Source organism: Astatotilapia calliptera, chromosome 22, assembly GCF_964374335.1.
Source record: "Astatotilapia calliptera chromosome 22, fAstCal68.1, whole genome shotgun sequence".
NCBI classification, from domain to species: domain Eukaryota; kingdom Metazoa; phylum Chordata; class Actinopteri; order Cichliformes; family Cichlidae; genus Astatotilapia; species Astatotilapia calliptera.
The window spans coordinates 19,581,677-19,605,309 of NC_137442.1; the positions used below are offsets into that span (position 1 = coordinate 19,581,677).

At 40.9% G+C, this 23,633-nt stretch overlaps 1 protein-coding gene across 1 annotated transcript in view; it reads left to right on the forward strand.

Annotated features, from left to right (window-relative positions):
- gabbr2 (gamma-aminobutyric acid (GABA) B receptor, 2) overlaps positions 1–23,633 on the forward strand; it is a 212,011-nt gene that overhangs the window by 32,264 nt on the left and 156,114 nt on the right. The window contains exon 2 of the mRNA XM_026156284.2: positions 18,897–19,034. Within this exon, the coding sequence (XP_026012069.1) occupies positions 18,897–19,034 (138 nt within the window). The remainder of the gene's footprint in view (positions 1–18,896; positions 19,035–23,633) is intronic.

Sequence of the window (23,633 nt, forward strand, 5' to 3'; positions counted from 1 at the left end):
CAGTTGCCGTTGAGGATTTTCGGATTTTCTCACTTGCGCAAACAGCGTGAGGTGCACGTGTGCACACAAACTGAAATGCAAAGAGGAAAAGGTGGCAAGCACAAAGGGGCAGCAGAGCACTGTGTTCAAGCCCTTGAGGTGTCGTTATTTCAATGTTGCTTCTTTGTCTTGGTATGACAGGTTTCATGTGAGGGGCTGTTGGTTCACTGCGAAACAAAACAAAAAAAAAAAGCCACTGGGCATTGTGGAGTCAAGAGAGGAGGTGAAGAAGAGAAGGAGTGTTCTGTAGCTGCCTGGTAGCCCATGCTTACCAGAGCTCAGCAACACTCATTAAGCTGAGCTGCCTTTGCTGTAAAAGTTTGGGAGATTCAAACCAGAGGAGACTCCTAACCCTCCGCCTGCAGGCCAAAACACCCTCTGAATTAGATTATATCTCCCTGGCTTTTTCGTGAGATGTAAATAAGTTTTGATTTGCCTTCACTGTGGTCAGGCATGCAGGGTCATATTGTAAGAGCAGTCTAAGGCTGCTTTTAGAGAGTGATACTCTGCAAGGTAATGTGCTGAAATGTTGGACTTAAATGCAAACAACAGTCTTCAGTTAAAACAATTAGCGTAGCTCTGATTTGGATTGTTGTTAAATTGCATGCTTGCAATGAGTTATATAGACCTGGATGATACCACTCTGAGCCTGTTTTGCCACTCACTGAAGTACAGCAGAGATTCAGAGATTTTTCTGGTATTTTAAGATCTTTCCAACATTAAAAAGTATTTTAAAGCTCTTTGTCTGATTAAAAAAATGCTTAAAAAGTTTTAAAAAATCAGCCAAAAAAGGAGTGCGTGAAAACCCCCCCCCAATGTGTTTGAAATAGCATGTTTTGTGCTTGCTTTACTGACCACTACCTCCTCATGCTGTTAGCTGTGACTATAAAGGTTGTCATTATTCTTCAAAGACATGAAAACGTGTGACTTTTTTTGTTCTTTTTACATGAAATACAAGCTGAGGTATGCTGACACGTGTATTGTTTGCCGTGCACAATATCTACACATTTCATCAGTCCCTTTCCTTTAGCTGTGAAGTTTTTGTCTAGTTGCATCAGTTCCTTCTTTCATTATCTGACGCAAGAGCCGAGCGTGAGCCTGTACGCCGGTTTTACACGGCTCGACTTTGTACCCATTGTTGAGTAAAAGCTTTTTGTTTCAGAGCGTCTGCCAAAATTTGAAAAGTGCGTTCATTCTGATTGACTAGAATATGTTCTGGTGACACTGCTGTGAGTTATTAATGTCCTGTTCCCACATGTCAAACAACACAACCTGCATCTGCAGTTTGTTGAGTGATTCAGATTGCCATATTGCTGTCAATGATACAGAAACAGTCGTGCAGTCACAAATTTTAGGTGTGAAAAAAACGATGTCGATCTGATATTCATATATAGCTACAGAAAAAACACAAAATATGACCCCACCTTACTAAACAGACTTTTTATTTCAGGCTGAATAAATAATATGATGGCTGTTCAGTCCGGAGCTACACTTACTGGAAAATATGTTAAGAATAAGGCTACGTTCACACTGCAGGCCTTAATTGATCAAATCCGATTTATTTTTCTGGTTGTTCACACTACAAATAAAATGTGGCAGCAAACGCGCTCTCGTGTGAACGGTTCACGGCCCTCAAAGCGGCCCGCATGCGCAAAAGAAGACGTCACACACAACGCGCGCTGTTTACGGAAGTAAAAATGGCGGCTACAGAGCTAGCAGGTGTTGTTGCAGCAGTCTGTTTCTGCACAGTCTGCACCGACAGAATTTAGACAAATTAATTAGAGAAAGAAGGACACTGAGAAAAAAGAGAACCCATGCTTTAACAATGGTCTTGTTTTGAGCAGTGGCTGCTACCTCCGTGCAGAGGTATATATGGACACGGAGTCATCTCCCCATATGCTAATCAAGTCCAAAACCTCAGTTTCTGTCCATTGACTCGCTCCGTCTCCAGTTTCCGCCGCCATGCTTTCTCGTTTGTCTTTTCTGACGCTGATAATTGGCTTCTGTCTTGTGTCAGTGACGTAAAAGACGGATTTAATGAGACATGACCATTCAAGCAGCAGTCGCTTTCTAAAACATCAGATATGTATCGGATTCAGTACCACATACAAAAGTGACCTAGATCGGATTTGAAAATATCGGATTTGTGCCGTTCAAACTGTCATACCATGATCGGATATGGGTCGCATAGGGTCAAAAAAGTCGGATTTGAGGCGCTTTTGCCTGCAGTGTGAAGGTAGCCTAAGTCACTTAAGATGTGGCATGTACATTTCACTGCAGAGATCCATATGTCTAAATCCAGGATCATATATCTTCTGTTGCTTTATTGAAGGCAAGGCCAAGAATGCCGAGGAAGGAACGGATTCCTTATTGATTTTTCAAATTTTTATTTTCTCTTTCACAGAGAGGTCAGAGGTCAAGATGTCAGCACATGCAAAAGGACTTTGACTCCTTTGTTTGCTAAGATGATATGTAGACAAATCTAGTAAATTCAATACTAAATAGGTGCATATTACACATATATTTTAGGAGTTAAAAGTGCAATTTTCTGAGAGCATGTGCCCAGTGTGACATTGTTGGTGTCAGTGTGTGTTGACTGTCCATCAGTGACACGCTAGGGACAATACTGAAATATGAAATATGTTTCCCTCTTGCTTCATTCCCCTCCTATGCACACACATCTCTGTCTCTCCTATATGCAGTCCTGCTGACTTTTGTTGGCACAGAAACTGAAGGCGGCTAGCACTATTTGATTTATTTATGAGGTGGCATTCGATGCTGGCCCTAAGCCTGTCTTTAAGCCTAGCCTCTTACAGTGTATTCTTATTGACAGCATTTGTGCACTTTATTAATATAAAATTTTGATATTCTGACAGATACGAATCCCCAGAGGATACCTGTAGTTTTCTACTTTACCAAAAATATTCTCTTTACTTTTATCTCCACCTTTGGCAGGAAGACAGTGATTGTTTGTGCTGTGGCAGATTTCTGATTTTCAACTGGAGTTTCAAAAATGCATCTTTTCAGGACTACAGCGAAATACTGTGTGCATAGATTGCACTTTTTAACATTTACTTAGTTTGGATCTAATAGGTCTGGCAAAAAAAAGAGGTTCTGATGACACGAGAAATAATTCTCCTGCACTGTCTCAAACTGCACCCAGTACTGAAACAGTACTGTGAAAAACCTCGCTCTCAGTGATGGGAAAACATGTGCAGTGATTTATTGAAACGTGTGGAAAGTTACTTGGAAATACAGCATATAAGGGATGTTTTTATATATATATGTTTGGTATGACTAACTTTATTATTTAACACAGCTTGAACTCTCTTAGAAAAGTGTTTCTGTCATGTCTCCAGGCTTCTTGGAGAACATTCAAAGCTCTTCTGTGGATGTTGGCTGTCTTTTATACTCATCTCCATCAAGATTATCTCACACTGCTTCAGTAATGTTAAGGTCCAGACTCTGGGGAGGCCGATCCATGACTAATAGTGGTCCACTGTGTGTTTTTCTATCCTGGTGTGCTTTTACTGCACTGCTGATGTGTTTGGAAGCATTGTCTTGATGAAAAATAGAAGTCGTTGCAATCAGACTCTTTGCAGATGCTATTGCATGGTGGATTAAATTCTAAAGGCACTTTTCTGCATTCAGAATTTTAACAATTTTAAACAACGGCCAACAGCACTGGCTGACGTGCAGCCCGAAACTATGACAGAGCCTCCACTGTGTTTTACAGATGGCTGTAGACACTCACTGTTGTACCTATTTTGTAACAGCTGCTGCAGCAGAATTGAACCAAATATTTGAAATTAGGATTCATCACTCCATCGGACCTGTTGGTACATATTAGTTACCTCATATAATGCTGAGGAAGAACTCAGCCTGCCGTACACTTACCTCCGAGTAGATTAGGTGCACGGTAAGGTCGTTGGGAGCTTTTCTCCACCTTATAACGAACAACACACCTCTTTCTTTCTCCGAGACTCTAAAAGCCACGTAGCAGTTAGGGCTGTGAAGCAATTGTATCATTTTATAATATATACAGGGCCCAGATGTGCCCTACATGTGATCTCAGTCCTCGGGCACAGAGTGGGCTGCCCACTGTGGGTCTTGTGGGTCTGCCCACAGTTCCCCCACACAGGTCCCCTAGGGCCTATATTTGCTGGGGTAGAGCTTCTGAGCAGCTGACAGACACGTATCACCTGGGCACATGGTGACGTGAAATACCACAGTGTTAAAGGCCATCCTCTCTGCCATCTTTCCGACTGACTTTAACTTGCGCACCGACACGACCATAACATCTGATAAATTTCCCTGTTATGCAGCAGCTTGCCAAGGATTCAGAAGGAGACATTGCAAATGTTTCAGAGATTTTCTTTTCTCTCTATTTTTGTCAAAACAAAACGACTTAAACTGCAAGACTCACTATAAACAGATGTACAGTTATTAGAAATAAACTGGATGAATTGATTAGCTTTATCTCGTTTATTTTTTCCAGTCTTGCATTAAAAGCTGTCCTCTATGTGGTTTCTTACATGCAATTTAAAATTAGCCCTTTTACTCTCTTTTAAGTAATTCACACGCACACACGCATGCAGTGATGCAGTTACAAAGAGTCACTGGCGATGACTGTCATTTGTGGTCCCCTGGGTGGATCAGTGGTCAGAGATTGGGATGTAACAGAGGGAGACTATAATTGTGATCTACTCAATTATTAATCTATGGATGAACTCAATACCCGGAGTGAGGCGGAGAGAATGCTCGGTTGACAGGAAACATAGCTGTGAATCTCTAAACGAAATGTGCTTTCAGAGCGTTTATAAAGGGAACATTACATTCTTTCAGTAGAATTTCGTGTCCTTAATTTAATCCTTGGATGTACGGTAATAAAGCCTTTACAAAAGTCCTTGTAACATTGCCCCACTGTGCAAAGGTAACATGTCTTGATTGCTTCTCTATTGTCAGGAGGCATGCCGGCACTTATCTCACCAGTGTTCACTTTGTAACCTCACTATTCAAGTCATTCAGCTCATCTGGCAGTAGAGTGTATCTTTAGAGATAGCATCGCCAACCAGCCCAGCTTTGTTGATACGAAACAAAATAATTCTCTCGCTTTTATTTTAGCTGGACTTGAGCTAAACTGCGCATTTCTTACAAGCTCACTCACACCGGCACGTATTCACTAAACGGATTATAACTGCACTATAACTTCATAAACATCCTCCAGAAAATGAGGAGCCATCATGAATGTAACCGCCAGAGATTGCATTTTTATCCCATGTTGTGTTTACATACCAGCAGAACCACCTTTGATGGGATTAGAATCACTAAAGATGTGCTATAGCCAGCCTGGGAAGCTGCTAGCAGGAGAATGTGCAGGGATTTATGCATTTTTGATGCAGCGTGGGGAGGAGTGGAACTCTGAAAACGCTGCATGACCTACTTAGAGAGCCATGGAATTCAGACGAGTCGTCATGGCACAAAAAAGGAGGAAAATCTTTCTCTCACTTTCTGTTTGTGTGTATGACACAGTGATGTATTCAGAGTGTGCGCGCCCCTGTGCACTTTTTTTTTGTTGCCTGCTGGTGTTAATGAGCAAGGGCTTTCACACGGTCGCACATACATAAAGTACGGAGTAACCAGAGCGTGCTTTCACTGCTTAAATTTCTCCCTTTACTTTGCATTAAAGTATGTGTCCTGCTTCATTGGATGGAGCTTAGTTCAAGCCATTCAGCCTGTTTTATTTAAAAGCCTCTGTAATAAGAGCCTTCTGACATCCTGCAACACTTCTGCCCACAATCTACTGAGATGGCATCTGGCTGGCTGTAGACAGGTGCATACACACACACACACACACACACACACACACACACTGGGCTAACAACTGCTTCTTCCTCTGTCCCCATCTAAGGGAAAAATGCAATTTTCTTTGTGACATGGCCTTGTACATAAATTAATTTTCCTTTGCAGTCTAGGCCCTTCTCTCCCTCCTCTTCCCATCACCCCTCTCTCTTTTTCTTGGTAGCTATGGAAACACAGTATTGTACGTCAGCTTCTCAAACCAGACGGCATTGTCCAAGTGCTCGGGCTGTCACATTCCTGCTTCACTGTCACCCTGTAGGGCGAGAGAAGGGGTCGGGTCTCCAGTGGCTTTCCAGTCACCTCAATGGAGGCTAGTCAATAAGCGATTCATTAGAAAAGACAAGCGCTCACAGTCAGTGTCTTTAACTGGAGTGTTTATTTGGTCCGGAAATTAGCCATTGTGAGACAATAGTCGACCACCTGGTTGGATGGTTTGTGTGTATGCGTGTGCATGTGTGAGTGTTTGTGCGTTGCTCCTCATGATTGATGATTGTTTGTGGACACTGTTGGCATGGCCCCCAGCTTGGTTAAATATGCACTGGTTGATGAAGCCCAGGGCTCATGTTGTTTGTGTGTGTGCGAGTGTGTGTCTGCATGTGTCAGTGACAGGGAGTACACGTGTGCTAGTATGTGCTAGAGGCTCAGTAATGACTTGGTCTTAAAAAAAATCACATTTTTTGAGTTAATAACAACATTCATTCTGGTAAAGCAAAAAATCGGTAAAGGCGTTAAGATTAGTTAGAAATCCCTCGTACTCGTTCTGCATGCTGCGCTTCACATCTCTATTTTCTCCCTCTCACCAAGATGTCATCATCCATCACATTCAACAACCAATCTGCAGTCCTCTGTGCTTTCCTGCCACCGACTATTTAATCAGTTCTTAACTAATGCTGATGATTGATAAGCACATTTGCTTTCCATATTACACCAGTCCGCTCTTTCAAAACACCCTTTGAAAAAATAAGGTTAGGTGATTAACTAAAAAACTAATTGGACCGAGCAGAAAACTGCAACGCTGACATCTAGACAAGATGCGTTAATGATGCAACGCTTGCAGCCGTGACCCTTAATAACTTTAAACCTCCTGGAGACCAGATGAGAGAGGGAGGGAAGGGGCCGACGAGCGGTTGCGTGCGATAGTTGAAACAGAGAGAGCAGCGGGTGGCACAGGACTAGAGATGTGAGAAACTGTAAGACAGAAAAAGAGAAGAGAGGATAAAAAAATGATGATGAAAATGAGATCGTGAAAGAAGACTTGGTGGAGGAGAAAAGTTTAAAGAATGAAAGATAGGTCTTAAATATACAAGGCCAGGATTCCTGGGAGGCGGCGTTGTGCTGTAACAAGATTGATGTGCGTGGACAGAAGGATCCTTAGGCTGCAGAGAGGGACAGCCTGAACTGTGTTCTGCTCTATTGTACTAAGCACAGACACACACACACACACACACACACACACACACACACACACACACACACACACACACACACACACACACACACACACACACACACACACACACACGCCTCCATGCACCCACTCACAGTTTTTTGAATCCAGCTCTACACTACACTTATGCCCACACTTGCCAGACTCCCATCTGTCTTCCGTGGAATAAAAAGTTGACTCTTCTTTAAAAAGTTGTCAGTAGATGGTCCTCGTAATTTGGAGTAGGATGACTAATCTGCCATTGTCTGTCCTTTGAGGCCTGACTAAATGTCAACAGTAATGTCTGCATCTTTCTTCGCTCGACGGGCAGCTGTGAAATAACCAGTAGTAAAGTAATAGGAAGGACTACTGGCAATGTCATCTGGACACAGAGTCTTAAACACGACTTGTGTAATAATTAAAAGTGCCTTTCGAAGAGACGAAGCTAAACTAAATTGCGAGTAAATTCCCATTATGGGTCACATGTTAGACATTAATGAAAACATCGTGTCAAAATCGTGATAGGTGAAGCTGCAGAAAAGAAAAGCGCATGAACTGTTTTGAACTCCCCTGTTTTTCCTCGCATCATTTAACCATTTACCCACTCTATTCTTCCTGAACTGATTTTAGTCTGGCTCTGGAGCAGCTTTTTCCGGAATAACCCAGGTGGTGTCACAAAGGTTATCTCAAACTAGGAGACATTGAGTTAGAAAGATCTGGGCTGTGGTCGAATAGTCAAAATAATGACTTCCTTTGTCTTTTTTCCTACGTTTTCTTAACCCTGATAGAAAATGTCCATGAAAGATGAATGAAAGACGTGTCACTTCATTGCCAAGACTGTAACTTTAAAAAAGGGCAACATTAAGCTTACCAGACACATCGATTTATTTATGGTAGAAGAAGAAGAAGCACATCACATGATGATCCCTGTTGAGTTTTTGATTTTCACAATGGTTGGATGGTGTTTAGCTTCAGCATGAAGTACAGTGTTATCGGCTTTCCTTTCATAAAAGATCCAGTGTATCCTAAGTTTAAGGAGGTAACACTGTGCACTAACAGAATGATACTAGCTCTTAACGTAGCTGCCACACAGGTACTTCCAGGTCACTTCACCCAGTTAGGGACCTTCCTAACCAAAACTGACTATTTGACTGCAACCCTGCATTTTTACCAGACTGATAAATCTAATTTACCCTTCTTTAATAAATTGCTGAAGTAGTCTGAAGTGTCTTAATTTGCACCATGTGTTTTCACGTCCGGTAAAAAAATCATATTGACAGTAACTTGCACTTTAGATACAGTATTCTATAGTTTCTTAGAAAGTGTAGTTTAGCAGTGTTAACCACAAAACCTTGGCTGTCATGCTAATGTCCATAAGTTGAGTTGATAAATAGGCTAATTAGTTGAACAAAATAGAATTAATACACAGAAATTATTTGACATTTAGCAATACATTGTCATACAGAAGGACTGACTAACCTTTAAACATTGCCATATATTTGTATAAGTTAGAAGTTTTCTGGTGGCTTGTTAACTTAACTGCTACATTTAAACTATGGAAAACATCAAACCTGGCTCTTCAGCTTCACTCTCCAGGTCATAGTCTATTGGGCAGTTGAATTGATGCAGACCGCCTTGTTCGTGTATCTTTTCAAAGTGGTATTTCACCTCTTTTTCCTTATCTAATGAGTGAAAGCGAGTGACGGTCTGCACGTTTTGCAGACAGCATTATATGAGGTAAATACGTTGGAGGGGGCTTATAAAAGTGGAGGCAGGGACTTTTAAATGTGAAACGTTTGAAAGCAAAGGGCAGCAACATCCAGGAGGACTTGTAAATTTTTCGCTCTGAGAGATTCATAAAGATTGCGAGGCTGAGGCACTGGGATTGGATTGGTTTCATACTTTCACACAGTTGTTGTCCATAAAGCTTTAATATCCCCAATTGACAAGACATATATGAGGAATTTTATGTGCTCATTTTACAGGCTTTTTCAGTTGACAAAAACTCAAACATTATCTAACAACTATCTTGAAGGGTAACAATTTTTCATGTGGAGTTCATTTTAGGTTGTGCTGTCAGCGATAAAACAAATAAAAGCTGATACGAGAAATGCCCTGATCCAAAACTGAGCATGGTGCAATTTGTAGCAGAGAACCTCTCCCGCCTCCCCTAAAAAAAGAAGTGTTACCAAATTTGCTGGGATGTCCTCTCTCTGCCGTAAGAATGGACAGATATTGCACTGTTAACCAGAACTGTCCTCCTTTGTTCCACCTCTTTCTCTTTTACCTCCTCTGCATTACTGAATTCATCCATGGGACAAAGTGAAGGGTCTTTGGGGGCCACAAAATAATTGACTTGATAATGGGCTCCCTCCTTCTTTCTTCCTCACACTCTTCATCCATATTACTCTTCTCCTTTACTATTTAGCAGATTCTTCAGCTGGGGCACCAGCCTGCATGCCCAAGTATCTTTAGGTAAGTATTCTTGGTGTGATGGATGCGTGAACCTTAAGTTAAAAGTGCTTAGGCATAGAAAAAAAGCACTTATTTAATTGAAAGTGCTTTGAGTGCTCACCTTGAGTCCAAAAGTGCGTAATACCACTGTATTTTCCATCATACTCTTTTCCCTGATTTTGAGGGATAACACATATATAGTGAATGAAATTTATACATAGAATTCAAAACAGGACAAAAATAATATATTTTTATGTGCATGAACTGGCCAATCACTCAGCATAAGTACTGTATAAAAGTCTTCAGTCACCCTGAAGTTGTTTATATTTTGCTTCCATGGAGACAGATTTTTTTTTAATTTAAAAAAATGGTCTCCAGGATTTCTCAAGGTCTTCCAGAGTGTCTCCGTGGACATTCATCTGTTTTTTTTTACCTGACCACTTTTAAAAGAATGATTTTTGTTTGTCAAGCCACTTAAAACTGATCTGTAAAGGATTCAAGCATAAAAAAGGCGCCTAGCTTATTAGGAAAACAAGTAATATGTCTATATATAATAGACAATTTCGCTAAAAACCCATTATATCTTTATGCATTTGACAAAAACACAAAATTTGTTCCCATTTCAAGTGGAGGACAAAGAAGCGGCAGGCCTAATAAACTATCTACAGCAGATGAACAGTATCTGAAAGTCATGTCCTTACAAAATAATAAGTAGAAATCCAGCGAAGCCCTAACATAGGATCTGAGAGATGCATCTTGCCCTTCATTTTGTATGTATGACTCACTGAAACTTCATCAGAAATGGTCTCAGTGGAAGGGTGGCTAAGAAGAAAAGACATAAAATCAGCGGCAACAGGTTTTTGGTTGGAATGATCATTAATATGTATTTGTCTACAGCTATCTGCGAAACAAAGAAGAGCTTTGGGATGTCTTTCAAGACACCTGGAGTACTGAAGTCTACTTAAAGAAACTACAAGAGACTTCTATGTATGTCTGCAATGGTTGAACCTATTTTGCATTTTCTAACAATAATTAGAGAAACTAGGGGTGGCTTAAGACTTTTGCACAGCGCTATAAATATTATACATATATTTAAAATCCTTTATTGAACTACAAAGTAGCAAAAGGAAATAGCTCTGTGTTGTTATTAGCGCCCTAAAATCTGTGCACATTTTCCCTGTAAACAAACTGCATAATGAAAAAGAAAAAGTTTGATTTTTTCCCTCAGTCCTCCCTCATCTCATCTGCATCCATCACCTCCTCGGGGACTAATCATTTGAGGTGGATTTCACTTTGGTCTGTCCCTCTCACTGGGCAGCACAACATGTTCCAGCTGTTGTCAGGCCTTGTCGAAAGCACAACAGCCTGTAATAGGCTTAACACAGCGTCTGCTTTCTGCTCTGCTCAGATTGCTAATAAAGGTGCAATGTGTTCACTCTGATTTTAGTTCCATTGGCCAATTTGAGGTTTTCTCTGATTCGTGAGTGAGCAGATGTGCGTGTTATTGTTTGTCAGAGATTAAAATTTTGCATGAAATTTAGGTAAGGATGATAATTTATCTAGTTGGTTTTGTTTGAGGATGAGCATGAGCACAGAGGGAGAATTTTGTGTGTGGGAGTGAAGGAAAGTGAAAAAGAGCGAAAGAGACTTGTCACCACTAAAGAGGCTTCCAACATGCCATCATGGTTATCCTGGTGGCCATCTGAGCTCTCCAGAAAGCGAGAGATAGATTGACTGCAATAACAAGAGCCAGACGGCACAGAGAGAGGAGGAGATGGAGGGCAAACAACTATCAGCTTGAGCAGCCCAGTCAGTCTCTAGCAGTGGATTTTAAAGGCCAGTCTCTCCCCAGACAAGAAGTGGGTGCCTCAGTTTTTTTCCCTGTGTGTTGCAGGCATGCATTGTTAAGGGAACAGATTGAGGGGGAAAAAAAGCCCAACTCCATCACTCCTTCCTGCTCTCAGTTTACTTCATCCACTCTCACTCAATCAATGTGTACTCTGTTCGGATACTCCGGGGCCTGCTGTTTAAATGTTACCACAAGGAGTCTTGCCTATGCTTGCAGCATACTGAAGTCATCTTCATTCTCTCCACTTGTTCCCCCTGTTTTCACTTTCTTGTAGCACTTTTCCAAGTATCTGAACGAAAGCTTTGTCTGTTGGCTCCCTAAGACTGTGAATTACCTGTCAGCCTTATCTTCCCTTGGTCATTTAAGAAAGAGAAAGAAAAGGAGGCATGGTGGGTGATGTGTTACACCCCAGTGGACCTCTGAATTGCCCAAGAGTTCAGTGATGGGGAACAAATCGCTCTAGCTTCTTGAAGATCTTAGGTGCAGATGTATCCTGGAGAGATAAGCAGCAGGAAACACTGACCTTAAATGACACCACATGAACTCAAAGTAGCATGTGGTGAAGATATTATACCGTCACTGTCTTTATGCTGAAATTGTAGGCCTTCATTGGACTGCTGCAGACTAATTCAGTGCAGCAGTCCATACTCGTGATTCTTCCTCCTCTTCCGACGGTAGCTGGTATTGACAGCCATGACAGTTTAGAGGATTAGTTGGGTTTGTACATGGTGAAAGAGATAATCTTCTTTAGATCTGACCTATTGGGTGCTAACTCTATAGGGCTTTATAATGCCAAGCATATGTTTTAGCAATCGCTGGATTCATCCTGGCGCACATTTCCTCTCCTGGCTCGGGGATGTGAAAGTAATTCAGTGTGGAGTGTGTGCAGGAGGCAGCTGGTACAAGAGTCCAGCTTCTTGCATGTGCTGTGCCAGTGCTGGATGGACAGGAAAGCATGCTGCATGAGGCAGGCAGGGTGGATGTGTATCTGTGTACCTTTAAAAGGACTTCAACAGCATGCTACAGTAACACTAAGAAAAACAGTGGTTGTAGACCAAAATGCACAATCAAAATTTCTGCGAGAGCTTGCAGTGAAATTGCGACCATGCTGCCTTTGAGATGTTTGCTTTAAACACTCACAGCTAGTTGCTGTCTTCCAAGCAATTTTGATGCATCGAGATGGCAATAAAATAGAATTGACATGGAGTCAGTCTGCTCTCAGTGTGCTGTTGATTTGAGGTTGAATAGGGTCATTTTACATTGACGTTAGGATTTGTGATAATACTGCAAATCGCGAATGTGCTGCTGTCTAAATACACAGAAATTCACAATAACCAAAAGTTCACATCAACTAACTAAGAGTCCAGCTCTGAATTATACTTGCTTTAACCCTCTGTAACTATCGACAGATTATGGCGTAAACAGGCTGCGACGCTATTATGCAAGGTTTTGATTAAAATTAAATGATGCATGCAATTTATCACATGGAACAAGTAAAAATGCATTTTACCGTGACACAGAGAGAGAGACTATTTCCTCACAGGCTAATTGAGTGAGTGTAGTTTATGAGAAGCACAATAGCGCAGGCTAATGGCATCGTACAGAGATCAGCAAGGACGAATATCAGTAGCTTTGTGTAAAGGCCATTGTGATGCAGATGTGACAGTGACAACGTGCTGAGATTTGACAGAAAACTTTGCTTTTAGGACTATAACTAGTACTGTAACCAGAATTCAACCAGTTGTCAGGAAGCTGGGTCAAGTCCCTTGTTATATATGGTTATTTGCAGTCCTTTGCTGATCTGTCTGAGATAGATTGCAGCCTGTCCAAGTTGGTATGTGACTCTTTGGAGACAGAAAAACTGGTCACCCAGAGGTTGAGGGTGTTGCATTTTCAACCTCTAGGAAACCATGAACAATGAAAAAAAATCAGTTCAGTCACCAGGCAACCGCTGATGAAATATGCATGATGCTATTGTAATAACATGTGCATAAACTTAATTCATAAAGCCATATATTCTGAGGTGGGAGTTTGCTGTCAATGATCACCTGTGCTGTTGACCTTGTCAGGAAAAAATGAGCAGTAGTATGAGCAGAGCAGAGCAGAATGCTTCTGACATCAGATCAGGCTCTTCCCTCTCTGTTTCTCTCTATTGTCCTCTGTCTTTATCACTCGCCCTCGCATGTATGTGAATGTGCTATACAGGGCCTCAGGTTGCTGATTTGGGTTCAGTAAATTGCCATTAGATGAGGGACAGGTGCAGCTGCCTCTGGAGCGTTAACAAGGCATTTCATCATGGTTAGCTCCAGCCTGGTGCTCTGATCAGCTCTTGTTCTATTCTCAAAAACACGCATATGCACACCTACAGACGACAAGCATAGATACACCTTGGTGGCCTCTGCAGTGTCTTCCTGCGTGTAGTGACAGTGAGTTGGAAAATTTCACTCTCAAGCGTTTAGCTTATTATGCTTGTAGAAATGTGGCTGGCTCTTCGTAGGGAGGGCAGGTTAATTTACCTGTGGAAATTAATTAAGGAGTAATTAATTATCACTTAGGAATTTGAGTAATTGCTGAGCCTTAAAAAAACAGTCCCCAAAAGTGATCTTCTTTTTTTTAAATTATTCCTGAGTTTTTTTTCTATTAAGGTTTATTAAGTGCATTTGGAATCATATTGTAAAGTGCCTTAAAAGGATGTTATATACTTCCTTTAATGCTCTGTAACTATTGCTGGATTATGGTATAAACAGGCATTGATGCATGCTCATCTTTAAAGGCGTGCTATTACCCAAGGTTTTGATTAAAATTAAATGATGCATGTAATTTATCACATGGAACAAGTAAAAATGTATTTCACCATGACACACGGAGAGGCTATTTCCTCACAGGCTAATTGACTTTAGTTTGTTACTAGCACAATAGCAGCAGGTTAATGTCATTGTACACTGAACAACAAGGATGAATATCAGTAGCTTTGTGTAAAGGTCATCGTGGAGGAGATGCAGTAGTGACAATAGTGTTGAGGAGCATTTGAAATAAACTGGTCTTTCTGTAATATACTGTCAATGGAAGGGTTGTGGTGCAATCTCATCGCACTGAAATCTTAAATATTAATCTGAGGGAGAAGATTTTTGTAAAAACAAATGCAACAACTCAGACTATTTATATATCTTTAAAAATATTTTCTAAATCCAGCAAGTGAATTCAAACACCTGTGAGGTTTTCGTGTTTGTGCTGTACGAAGGGCGCATGTTGTACGATTCTGTGATCAGACTGATATGCATCCCTTGAGTCCCATTTCTAGGTTCTTCTGCCATTAACCCCCACCCCACACCCAACACCAACAGCACACAAACCTTCCTTGGCTGTCTCCCAAGGCAGTCAAACAGATTACTACGGACGTTAACCCCATCGATCTGCTCCGAATGGCCTCCAAATGCCAGGAATTAGATTTCAGACTGGAGGAGAGGGAAATAAAGTGCTGTAGTATTTCTTACTGCTCTCCTACTGAGTTAAGTGCTGCTATACTTTCCCGTTGTAGCAGTTTTGGAGCTTATGTATGTTTTACATGAGAATGATATCTGTGACAGCTTTTACCCTATTTAGAATAAACTAGCATCAAAGATACAGACTCCATCCAAGTCCTGGTGGAAGCAAGTCTCACCACTCAGCAGCCATCTTTGAAATGCCTCTGGGCAGTTATTTGGGAATTTATTTTAAACACCCTACCTGAAAAAATGTGAAATGTCAGTGTCTGTGGAATGAAAACGGATTGAAAAAACACTTTTCCGCAGAAAAAGGGGAAATGCTGTGCTATTCATGAGCACAGTTAATTAGGCTTCTTAAGTGTAAGTAAGCCATGAGAAGTACGACACTATGCTAACAAGTGGATATGCAAAGTTGTGGACCACCACCGTTGGTCTATGCAACAAAATGAGTGACTCTTTGGGGGCAGGGGCTGGATAGCCGCCATCTTTGCTGTTACAGTGTTCTCTGATAGATTTCTATTCACGAGTCCTTGAGTGCCACGTCTCTACCAAAACCTGTTTGTAACCTATTAGAAAGCCTCGAAAAAGTCATCACTATAGAACAGAGTTGTGCACAGAGAAAATGGTTGTGTATTGGAAACGAATGCCATTATGAGATTCAAAGATTTTAAATATAATCACTTAAAAACTACTTTAGGTTTGACATTTAAATTTACTTTTTCCCTACTTAATGGACTGTAGGCAAATGTGCATTGTGTGACTTCTAAGCATCACAGAGAGCCTGTGAATGAATCTCACGCTCACGAATTACTCTATTGTGAGCTTATAATGGAGGGCAGGCTCATAACACTGGTTGAATGCTTTATTAGTGTATGGCTAATATCAGGCTTATACCTCTTCTCTCCTGTCTTTCTCACCCTCTATTCAACTGCTTGCTTCACCCACCATCACTTTCACTGTGTCGTTACTCTTTGTGGCTTATTATACTCGGCTGCCTCTCCTGTTTATCCTGCTTTGTCTGTCCAACTTCTACGGTGTTGCTGGAGATGAATAAGTATTGATTAATGTCTGGGTCGTTGTGCTACCTAACGAGAGACTAAATATAGCCGTTGCTACAACGGCCCTGCCGCGGCACCTCACTCATCTAGCGCACAAAAGTGTGAATAGTCACGCCGTTGGCATGACAACACACTGGTCAAGGCTCTGTGAGCAGAGCACAGTAGATTGCGGGCATGCATGGCCTTCAGATTTAAGAGCACATGAATGAAAAGTGGAAAGCTGAATGATCAGCTGATGAAGTAATTTGCTGAAAGAGAAACAAGCCTCAATCAATCGCTTAAGTCATGTAATTGTTTAAGCCATTGATCAAGCAATAATCCAAAACACTCTTTAGTCCCAGCTGCTTAATTTTGCAAGTTTGCAAGATCTTTGGATATTTGTGATAGCTAGGAAAGAGAAGCAATTTAGAAATGTTCTTTGTTTGTTTGTTTCTTTCACAGTTTTCCTTCTCCATGCTTTACGGTGGTTGCAGTTCCTCCAAAGTCAAACTGAGGCCCACTCCAAAAAAAAGAGCAAATCCTCACAGATTTCCAGATCAAACTTCTTAATTCGAAGCAGAAATAAAAATGTTGACAGCATGGCACAAAAGCAGCTGTGGTTTTACAGCTAATATCCCCCTTTGTGTCACCTTTATAAGGAGGCAAGTTTTTCTGTTATACCCTTATCAGGACACAGCTGTTTAACTGTAAGTGTAAATGATCGCTCTCCTGCTAGGTATCACCTCACCTATGTGAACATTGTACTGCTTTCTGGTGTGGTTTTAATGTAGCTACAAATACTAGCATTTAACTAACTGTGCAAAAGGACTGTGCAAAAAATCTGTTTGGGGGGGTCATTTTAGCATGTTGCTAATATATCATGCATAATTCAACCTAGATAGTAGATATAGATTTTATTTGATTTTTATGAAGTTAAAATGATAGGATACTTTTATAAAGTGTAACAGGTGTGTAAATGCGGAAAATATACCTCATACATACCACCTTATGATCTATTATCTTAGTCTGGTGCTAGGTGGTAGCTAGGCAACATGACTATGTCATAATATTTGAATTAGATAAGAACTATTAGCTCCTGCTGGTCCAAGAGGAGTTTTCGGGCAAAGAAACACGCATGAAAAAAGAACTTGTGTGTTTTAGTCAGATGTTACTCAAATATTTGTTGATATTCTCAAATATCTTCTCTTCTGGACTCAATGCTAAAACTGAGGATTCAGAATATGAGTTCATAATCTGGTGGGTGACAACATGGAGGCTACGTTAACATGCTCTTGTCTTAACCAATGCACTTTGATGCATATGTATGCACATGTACTTGTACACAAGTAGACTGTGCTGTTGTTGCAAGACAGTTTTATTTGGTGCAGAAAGACTAAAGAACATTATTCTTTGCCACCTACAGTACATTGTCACTTCTCATAATAAATCAGCTTAAGCCTACTGTATCTCCAAGCCCTATTGTGCTCATGATGACAAGTTTAGTTGCCCACATTTCTTTTCATGTTGCTTGGTAACCAATTAAAAGTCACAATCCTTCAGTACCAGCCCACCTTGTTATGGCCAGATGCAGGGAAATGAATATTTTCTTTAATAGCCTGCTGTTTCATTCAGCTGTATTGCGAGGATAAGAAATACCCACTGTGTCTAATCACATCTTCTCCCTCTCATTTCACTCGAGGCATATTTGCAATTGTGTCTATTTTTGACCGCCATTATAGCATGGATTTTTCTCTACTGGGATGCATAGAGGAAAACGTATCTCTACCAGTTAACTGTCATCTACTTTAAAAACAACAAAGGCAACAAAAGAGTCTGAGTTGGTCCTAGCACATGATTAAATCCTACTGAATGCAAGAATGTTGGTCCAGCAGTTGATGGTGCGACTTACAAGGAAGTTGTTTGTGTCCTCCACTGCAGCTTGACCTGGCAAATGATTTGAGGTGTCCCAGATTATCATGTTCCTATCAAAAATAAGGGAAAAAGAAGAACGAAACCATGGATACAAGGGCAGAAATGATCACGTAAAGTGAAGCCATGACACCTGCAACACAACTTAATAGCCTTGTTCACGTATCAAAGCATTTGTTGGTTAGAAATCTCATTCCTTCACATTCGATTTTCAGTTTTTCAATCTGCGTTGTGGAGCGCGTTTGCTCAGTGGAAAATTTCATTCAGTAGCTGGTTGATGGCTAACAAGGTCAAATGACTCTCCGGATAAGATGGACTGTGTCAGAGGAAACAAATACAGACATATACACACACCACCTGCCAGTCAGTCACTCCATCTCTGAATTGAGTAGCAATAATAGAAGATTGAGGTTTGGAGTGTTTACTGCTGATAGGAATATCATTACAACTGTGGAAATCAAAGAATCGCAGCAAAACCGGTTAGCCAGTTCATATAACAATCAATTGAAACCTACACAGTGTTTTTCCCTCTTTGCTCATTTTTCTCTCTCTCCTCCTTTCACACAATCTTTTCCTCTTGTTGCTATAGTGACGTAAAATGGCTGCATTTTGCAGCGTTGGGCTGGAGCAGGGGAACGCTCCTGCAGCCTGTGAGCTACATTGTTTTACATTTGACTTATCACTTCCTTTCCCCGTTACCATTACTGTTTTTACAACAATAACTAAATACAAAGATCCCCTTTCTCCATGACTTCATCTTCTCTCTTCATCTTCTGCCTCGCTGTAGCTCACGACGCCTCTCTCTGTGTTTGCAGTGCGACAATGCCAAGGGGCTGAGGGCCTTCTTTGATGCCATTTGTTACGGGCCCAAACACCTGATGATCTTCGGCGGCGTCTGCCCCTCTGTAACATCCATCATTGCAGAGTCCTTGGAAGGATGGAATCTGGTGCAGGTAGGAGCTGTACTCCATGTCATCATGCACGAGTGTGTATGACTGTGTACAGTATGTAGTCTTAATATCATGTTATTACACGTGAACTCCTGTCTACACACTTTAAAAAAAGAAATCTGGGTATTTCCAGGAAACCTGACTTTGGTGTTTAAAAGCTGCTTAGGTTCTAGAAATTCCTATTCTGTAGGTGTTTTGGTGGACAGATAGGTCTTAAGATTTCAAAGGGGTTCCAACTCATAGCTTAATCCTTCATTAACCTTGCCAGGGTGAATGTCTAATTGGCAATGCTGTAATCCTCGAAATCCCCCTCCCATTTTACAATCAGAGGCAGAGTCAAAATGGTTTGAACCAACAGTACCATGACCAAAAATCAGTTGTGAAAAATGTGAGAACCATTTTACTTAACACTTAGGCTTAAGTAGAGGAAACACGTTATAAAATGATTGTCAAATCATGAGACAGACTGATCACATTGCAGTAAAATGTTGCCTTGCACAGGTGAAAAGATATATTTTGGGGTGTTTTATGATTGGTATGAGCTAAAGTGTTTTGGCCAATAAACTTCTTAGGCAATATAATAAAAGTGATCCTGTCATACTGCTTCCTTCCAATTTCTAAATAGCATTTTGTGCCATTAACTGTTGTGAGTTACGTGTTGTGGTTGCTCTGTGTGGATATTAAACGTCACTAATTCTTGTATCGGGAAAACTTTTGACCCCCAGAGTTATTGCTTGTGCCTACATTTGCTCTACCAAAGAGGGGAAACGCATGCTTTCAAAGAATACAATTCATTGTCTGCAAATGCTGCAAAGGTTATCAAGCACAGATAAGAAAGAAGTGGAGTTTGTGCTTGGAAGAGATAGTGTAATTCAAGAGGCTGTGTTTTGAACTGAATGTCACATTACGTGGAATATATTTCCTCCATTTGCGGTTGCTGTGAATGCTTTACACAGTCCGTTTTTTGCTCACTGTCTTGTTCGGGTCACTCATGAGTGAAAAGAGTTAGGAATAAAAGGATGACTAATTGTTTTGGGGGGTTTTTTACGCTGTGTTTGCTTTCTTTTGGTGGTAATGATCCCAGTTGAGAAAGATGGTTCAGGTCATAGTTGAATGTTAAGTGTTTATCTGTTGGTTTGCATGTATGTCTAATTGCTTATCTATTCACTTGCTTTTTTTTTGACAGTGATACCTTAGAGATGCAATCTTCTGCTCTGCAGAACACTGTGTTGGTACAGTTTGTTCCACAGAGCACTTTACCAAGTAGCCCATTTTCTGCTGTCATTACAAAGAGCAACACCAACAAATTCATGTCAGCCTGATCCCAAATGCACACAGTGACTATGTCTGAATATCACATAGCAAGTGACTGGGAGAGAGTTTTAAATGAATAGCTAAAACCAAAGCAATCAAATAGCCTTTTCTTTTTGGGACAGCAGACATGCAGGTGCAAGGAAACTTTGATTAAATAAATTTTTCAATCAGCATCTGTCCAGCATAATACTAAGACTTAACTTATCTTGTTACAGGTGTCTTTTTAAAAGCACGAGTCATAATTATCTGCTGTTTTTTTTTAAATTAAAGGATCTAATCTGTGTGCATCTCTTTATAGGCAAGTAGGTGTTTATATATAGAATTGTACATTCTCGTTTGTAGGTGTGGTATCAGAAGTTGAGGTTACTGTTCTCAGATGCGAGCTATCTTTGCAGGCCTAAGCTGCATCCTCATTAGAGTATGAGTCATCAACCAGCCATACTGTGAGCTGGAAATCTGCTCAATATTTGTCCCTGGACATAGAAAACACACCACATAGGTTTTGTTTGTTTTACAGACCCTAAATGCAGAGTAAGGTGGCAGCTTTCTATTTCGTTAGCTGGAGCGTGCATTGAGGTTAGTTAGACACAGGCCTGTGTGCTCCTAATCAGTGTTTTCTGCACACGGTGTTTGTGTATATGCATGTGTGTGAAACTGAGTGAAGGCTTACATTATTATGAGAGACATGCAACTTGTTTGGTGGTATTACTTCAAACTAAAAACAGGGGTTGAAAAAGAGGGATTGAAAGGAAGGGTCTAACAAAGGGAACCCAAAGAGGAATGGGAGAGGGGATGAGAAATGATGAAACGAGAAAGGTTTGAATCCTGCACCTCACAATTTTTAATGTGCCATGTCAATGGGAGTCTGTTTTTAAAGCTGTGAATTCTGTCACCCTGCTTACTTATTACCAAGCCCTGGCACTGCTTCTACAAAACTTGAGCTGGAGAATTTTCCATCGTGATTTTATGGGCCAGGCTTAACAAGCTCATCATTTCCACATCAAAACAGGGAGCTGGCAGATACTATCTACAGTGGCGATAGCTGAGAGAACAACTACTCCTGTAAGAAGCTTAATCATACACCCATAAAAATAGCGTTCAATCAGTGTTGATGCCTAATGAAGTCAGCTTGAAACGGCTCAACAAAAATAAACTCTGACTGCACGTCCTTTCACTGCAGTCTACACGCAAGACTTGGATGTACATACTTGCATTTAATGCAGAGCAGATGTAGATCAGTGTTTATAATTTTTAGCCAGAGATTCAGTAGCCAGTATTTTCTTATTGGCAATCAATAAAATGGTGTCTACAAACATAAGAGACCTCCTGTAAGAGTGTTAGGGATAAGCAGAGTTATGAAACGATGGAGGAAAGAGCAAAAAATATTCAAGAAGCCAATTTGTACAGTAACTTATCTTCTCTGCGCAATTTGACAGTTTATCCATGATAAAGCCAAAACCTCAAGCCATGATCCCTTCAAAAATAGTTTTCTGCATTCTGTGTTACAATTTAATTATCAACTTTCCCCCTTGCAAATCCCGAGAGCTCAGTCAGCAGAAAAGTTCCACTAACTGTTCCTAGTATATCAGTCTGCAGAAATACCACAAAACGAATGAGTGCAGACCAATGCCAAGATAGTTAAAGAACATAAATGTCATTTTTTGTAACTGTTCCCCTCTCAAATCTGTTCATTTTTAAAAATACTTAACTAAAATCAGACAATGGGATAACACTATTAGTGGCTGTGGGTGCTGTGTGATTATCACCTGGTCTCTGCTTTGCAGTTGGACAGACTTTAAATAAAAGGTAGACGTAGCCACCATAATTTCACCAATTTGTTTGAAGCCTCAAACTGAATGAGATGCAATGACTGAGAAACGTATGCACTCTCATATAAGTAGCCACTTATAATTGACAAGGTAGCCACACCGTAAAGAACACCCTGCTTCGGGGTTATTTGACTCTAAATGAGGCCATGAAAAAAAAGCAATTGAGATTATGAACTCAATAAGAAAATGTTTACTGATGTCATAAATCCAGTGAGAAACTGGGTCATTTTTCCAATATCTAATTTTTTGCTCTCAGAGGAGTCGACCCTTGCTGCCTTTTAAAAGGCCCAGAGTGAGACTATGTCCACCTTTTATAAAAGCCTGGTGGTCAGCGGTCCCCTTTAAAATTTTAAGAGTCTTTTGCTGGAGGTAAATGAAAAAAAAAAAATCCAGCATGTATCACATCTAGATGGTGACCAGTCTGCTAGTAGCATATTGTTACGCTTTTCCTGTACAGTACTAGAGGACTGATGCGTTCAGCGGATGTTTGGATTCTGACTCATGGCTCGTGTCGGAGATGCCTGTTCGCCGACCTCCTTCCCCAAGCGGCTTTGCTAGGCTCTTTATTTACAGTCACATTTTGTAATGCGTACTGTACATGTGCTAAAATGACTGCCCAAGGAAATTAAAATGGTGGATAAGAATACTACCCGGGCCAGTGGACAGATGGCGTGGAATAGATTGAGGGAATGATGGAGGAACAGACAGGCAGGGGCAGACAGACTTTAATAGGCTAAAATTGAAATTCAAAGAAGCGGGGCAAGACGCAGCTGCGTTTGTGAGCCGCTATCAGCCACAAATGCAGCTGATTGCTGTGTTTTTATATCTGTGAGACAATGGATGTTGAAGCCATCTTCTTGGCAACCATCTTGGTGAGTGATTAACCTTGTGTTCTCCTCACCATGAAATTATATAATGCCAGAAAGCATTTGGCAAGGTTTTTAAATAGTTGCTGGCATAGATATCTGCAGCATGCTCTTCACGCTCTCTCTCTCCTTTTCCCCCCCATCGTTTTAAGTTCGGAGGTCTTTTTTTCTTCTTCGCAGCAGCAGTTGCGCCTATTTTCTGTAAATGGTTCACTGCGTGCCAGGAAGTAGCCATGGCCCATCCTGGCTCCAGTTGCTTGCCCCTGCTCACTCACCAATTAGGCCTATCAGGGGTCGCACTGTTCATTTTTCAGCCACGTCAAGTGTGTAATGAAAAATTATGCTTCCTGATCATTTTGCCTCTTGTAATTTGGTCGAGAAAGAAAAGACAAAGGAGCCCCGTCCTTCATAACTGATAAATCTGATACATGTTTTAGAGCACAGCTTTGGTGACATGTTTTATATGTTAATTGCAAAGCAAACTAGGTTAAACATGAACAGAAATCCTACCTCACCATTAGCTCTGTCACTGTTTTTAGATGAGCTATTCCCCAGTGTCCCTCGCCGTGATGTAAAGCGCTAAACCTGTGATT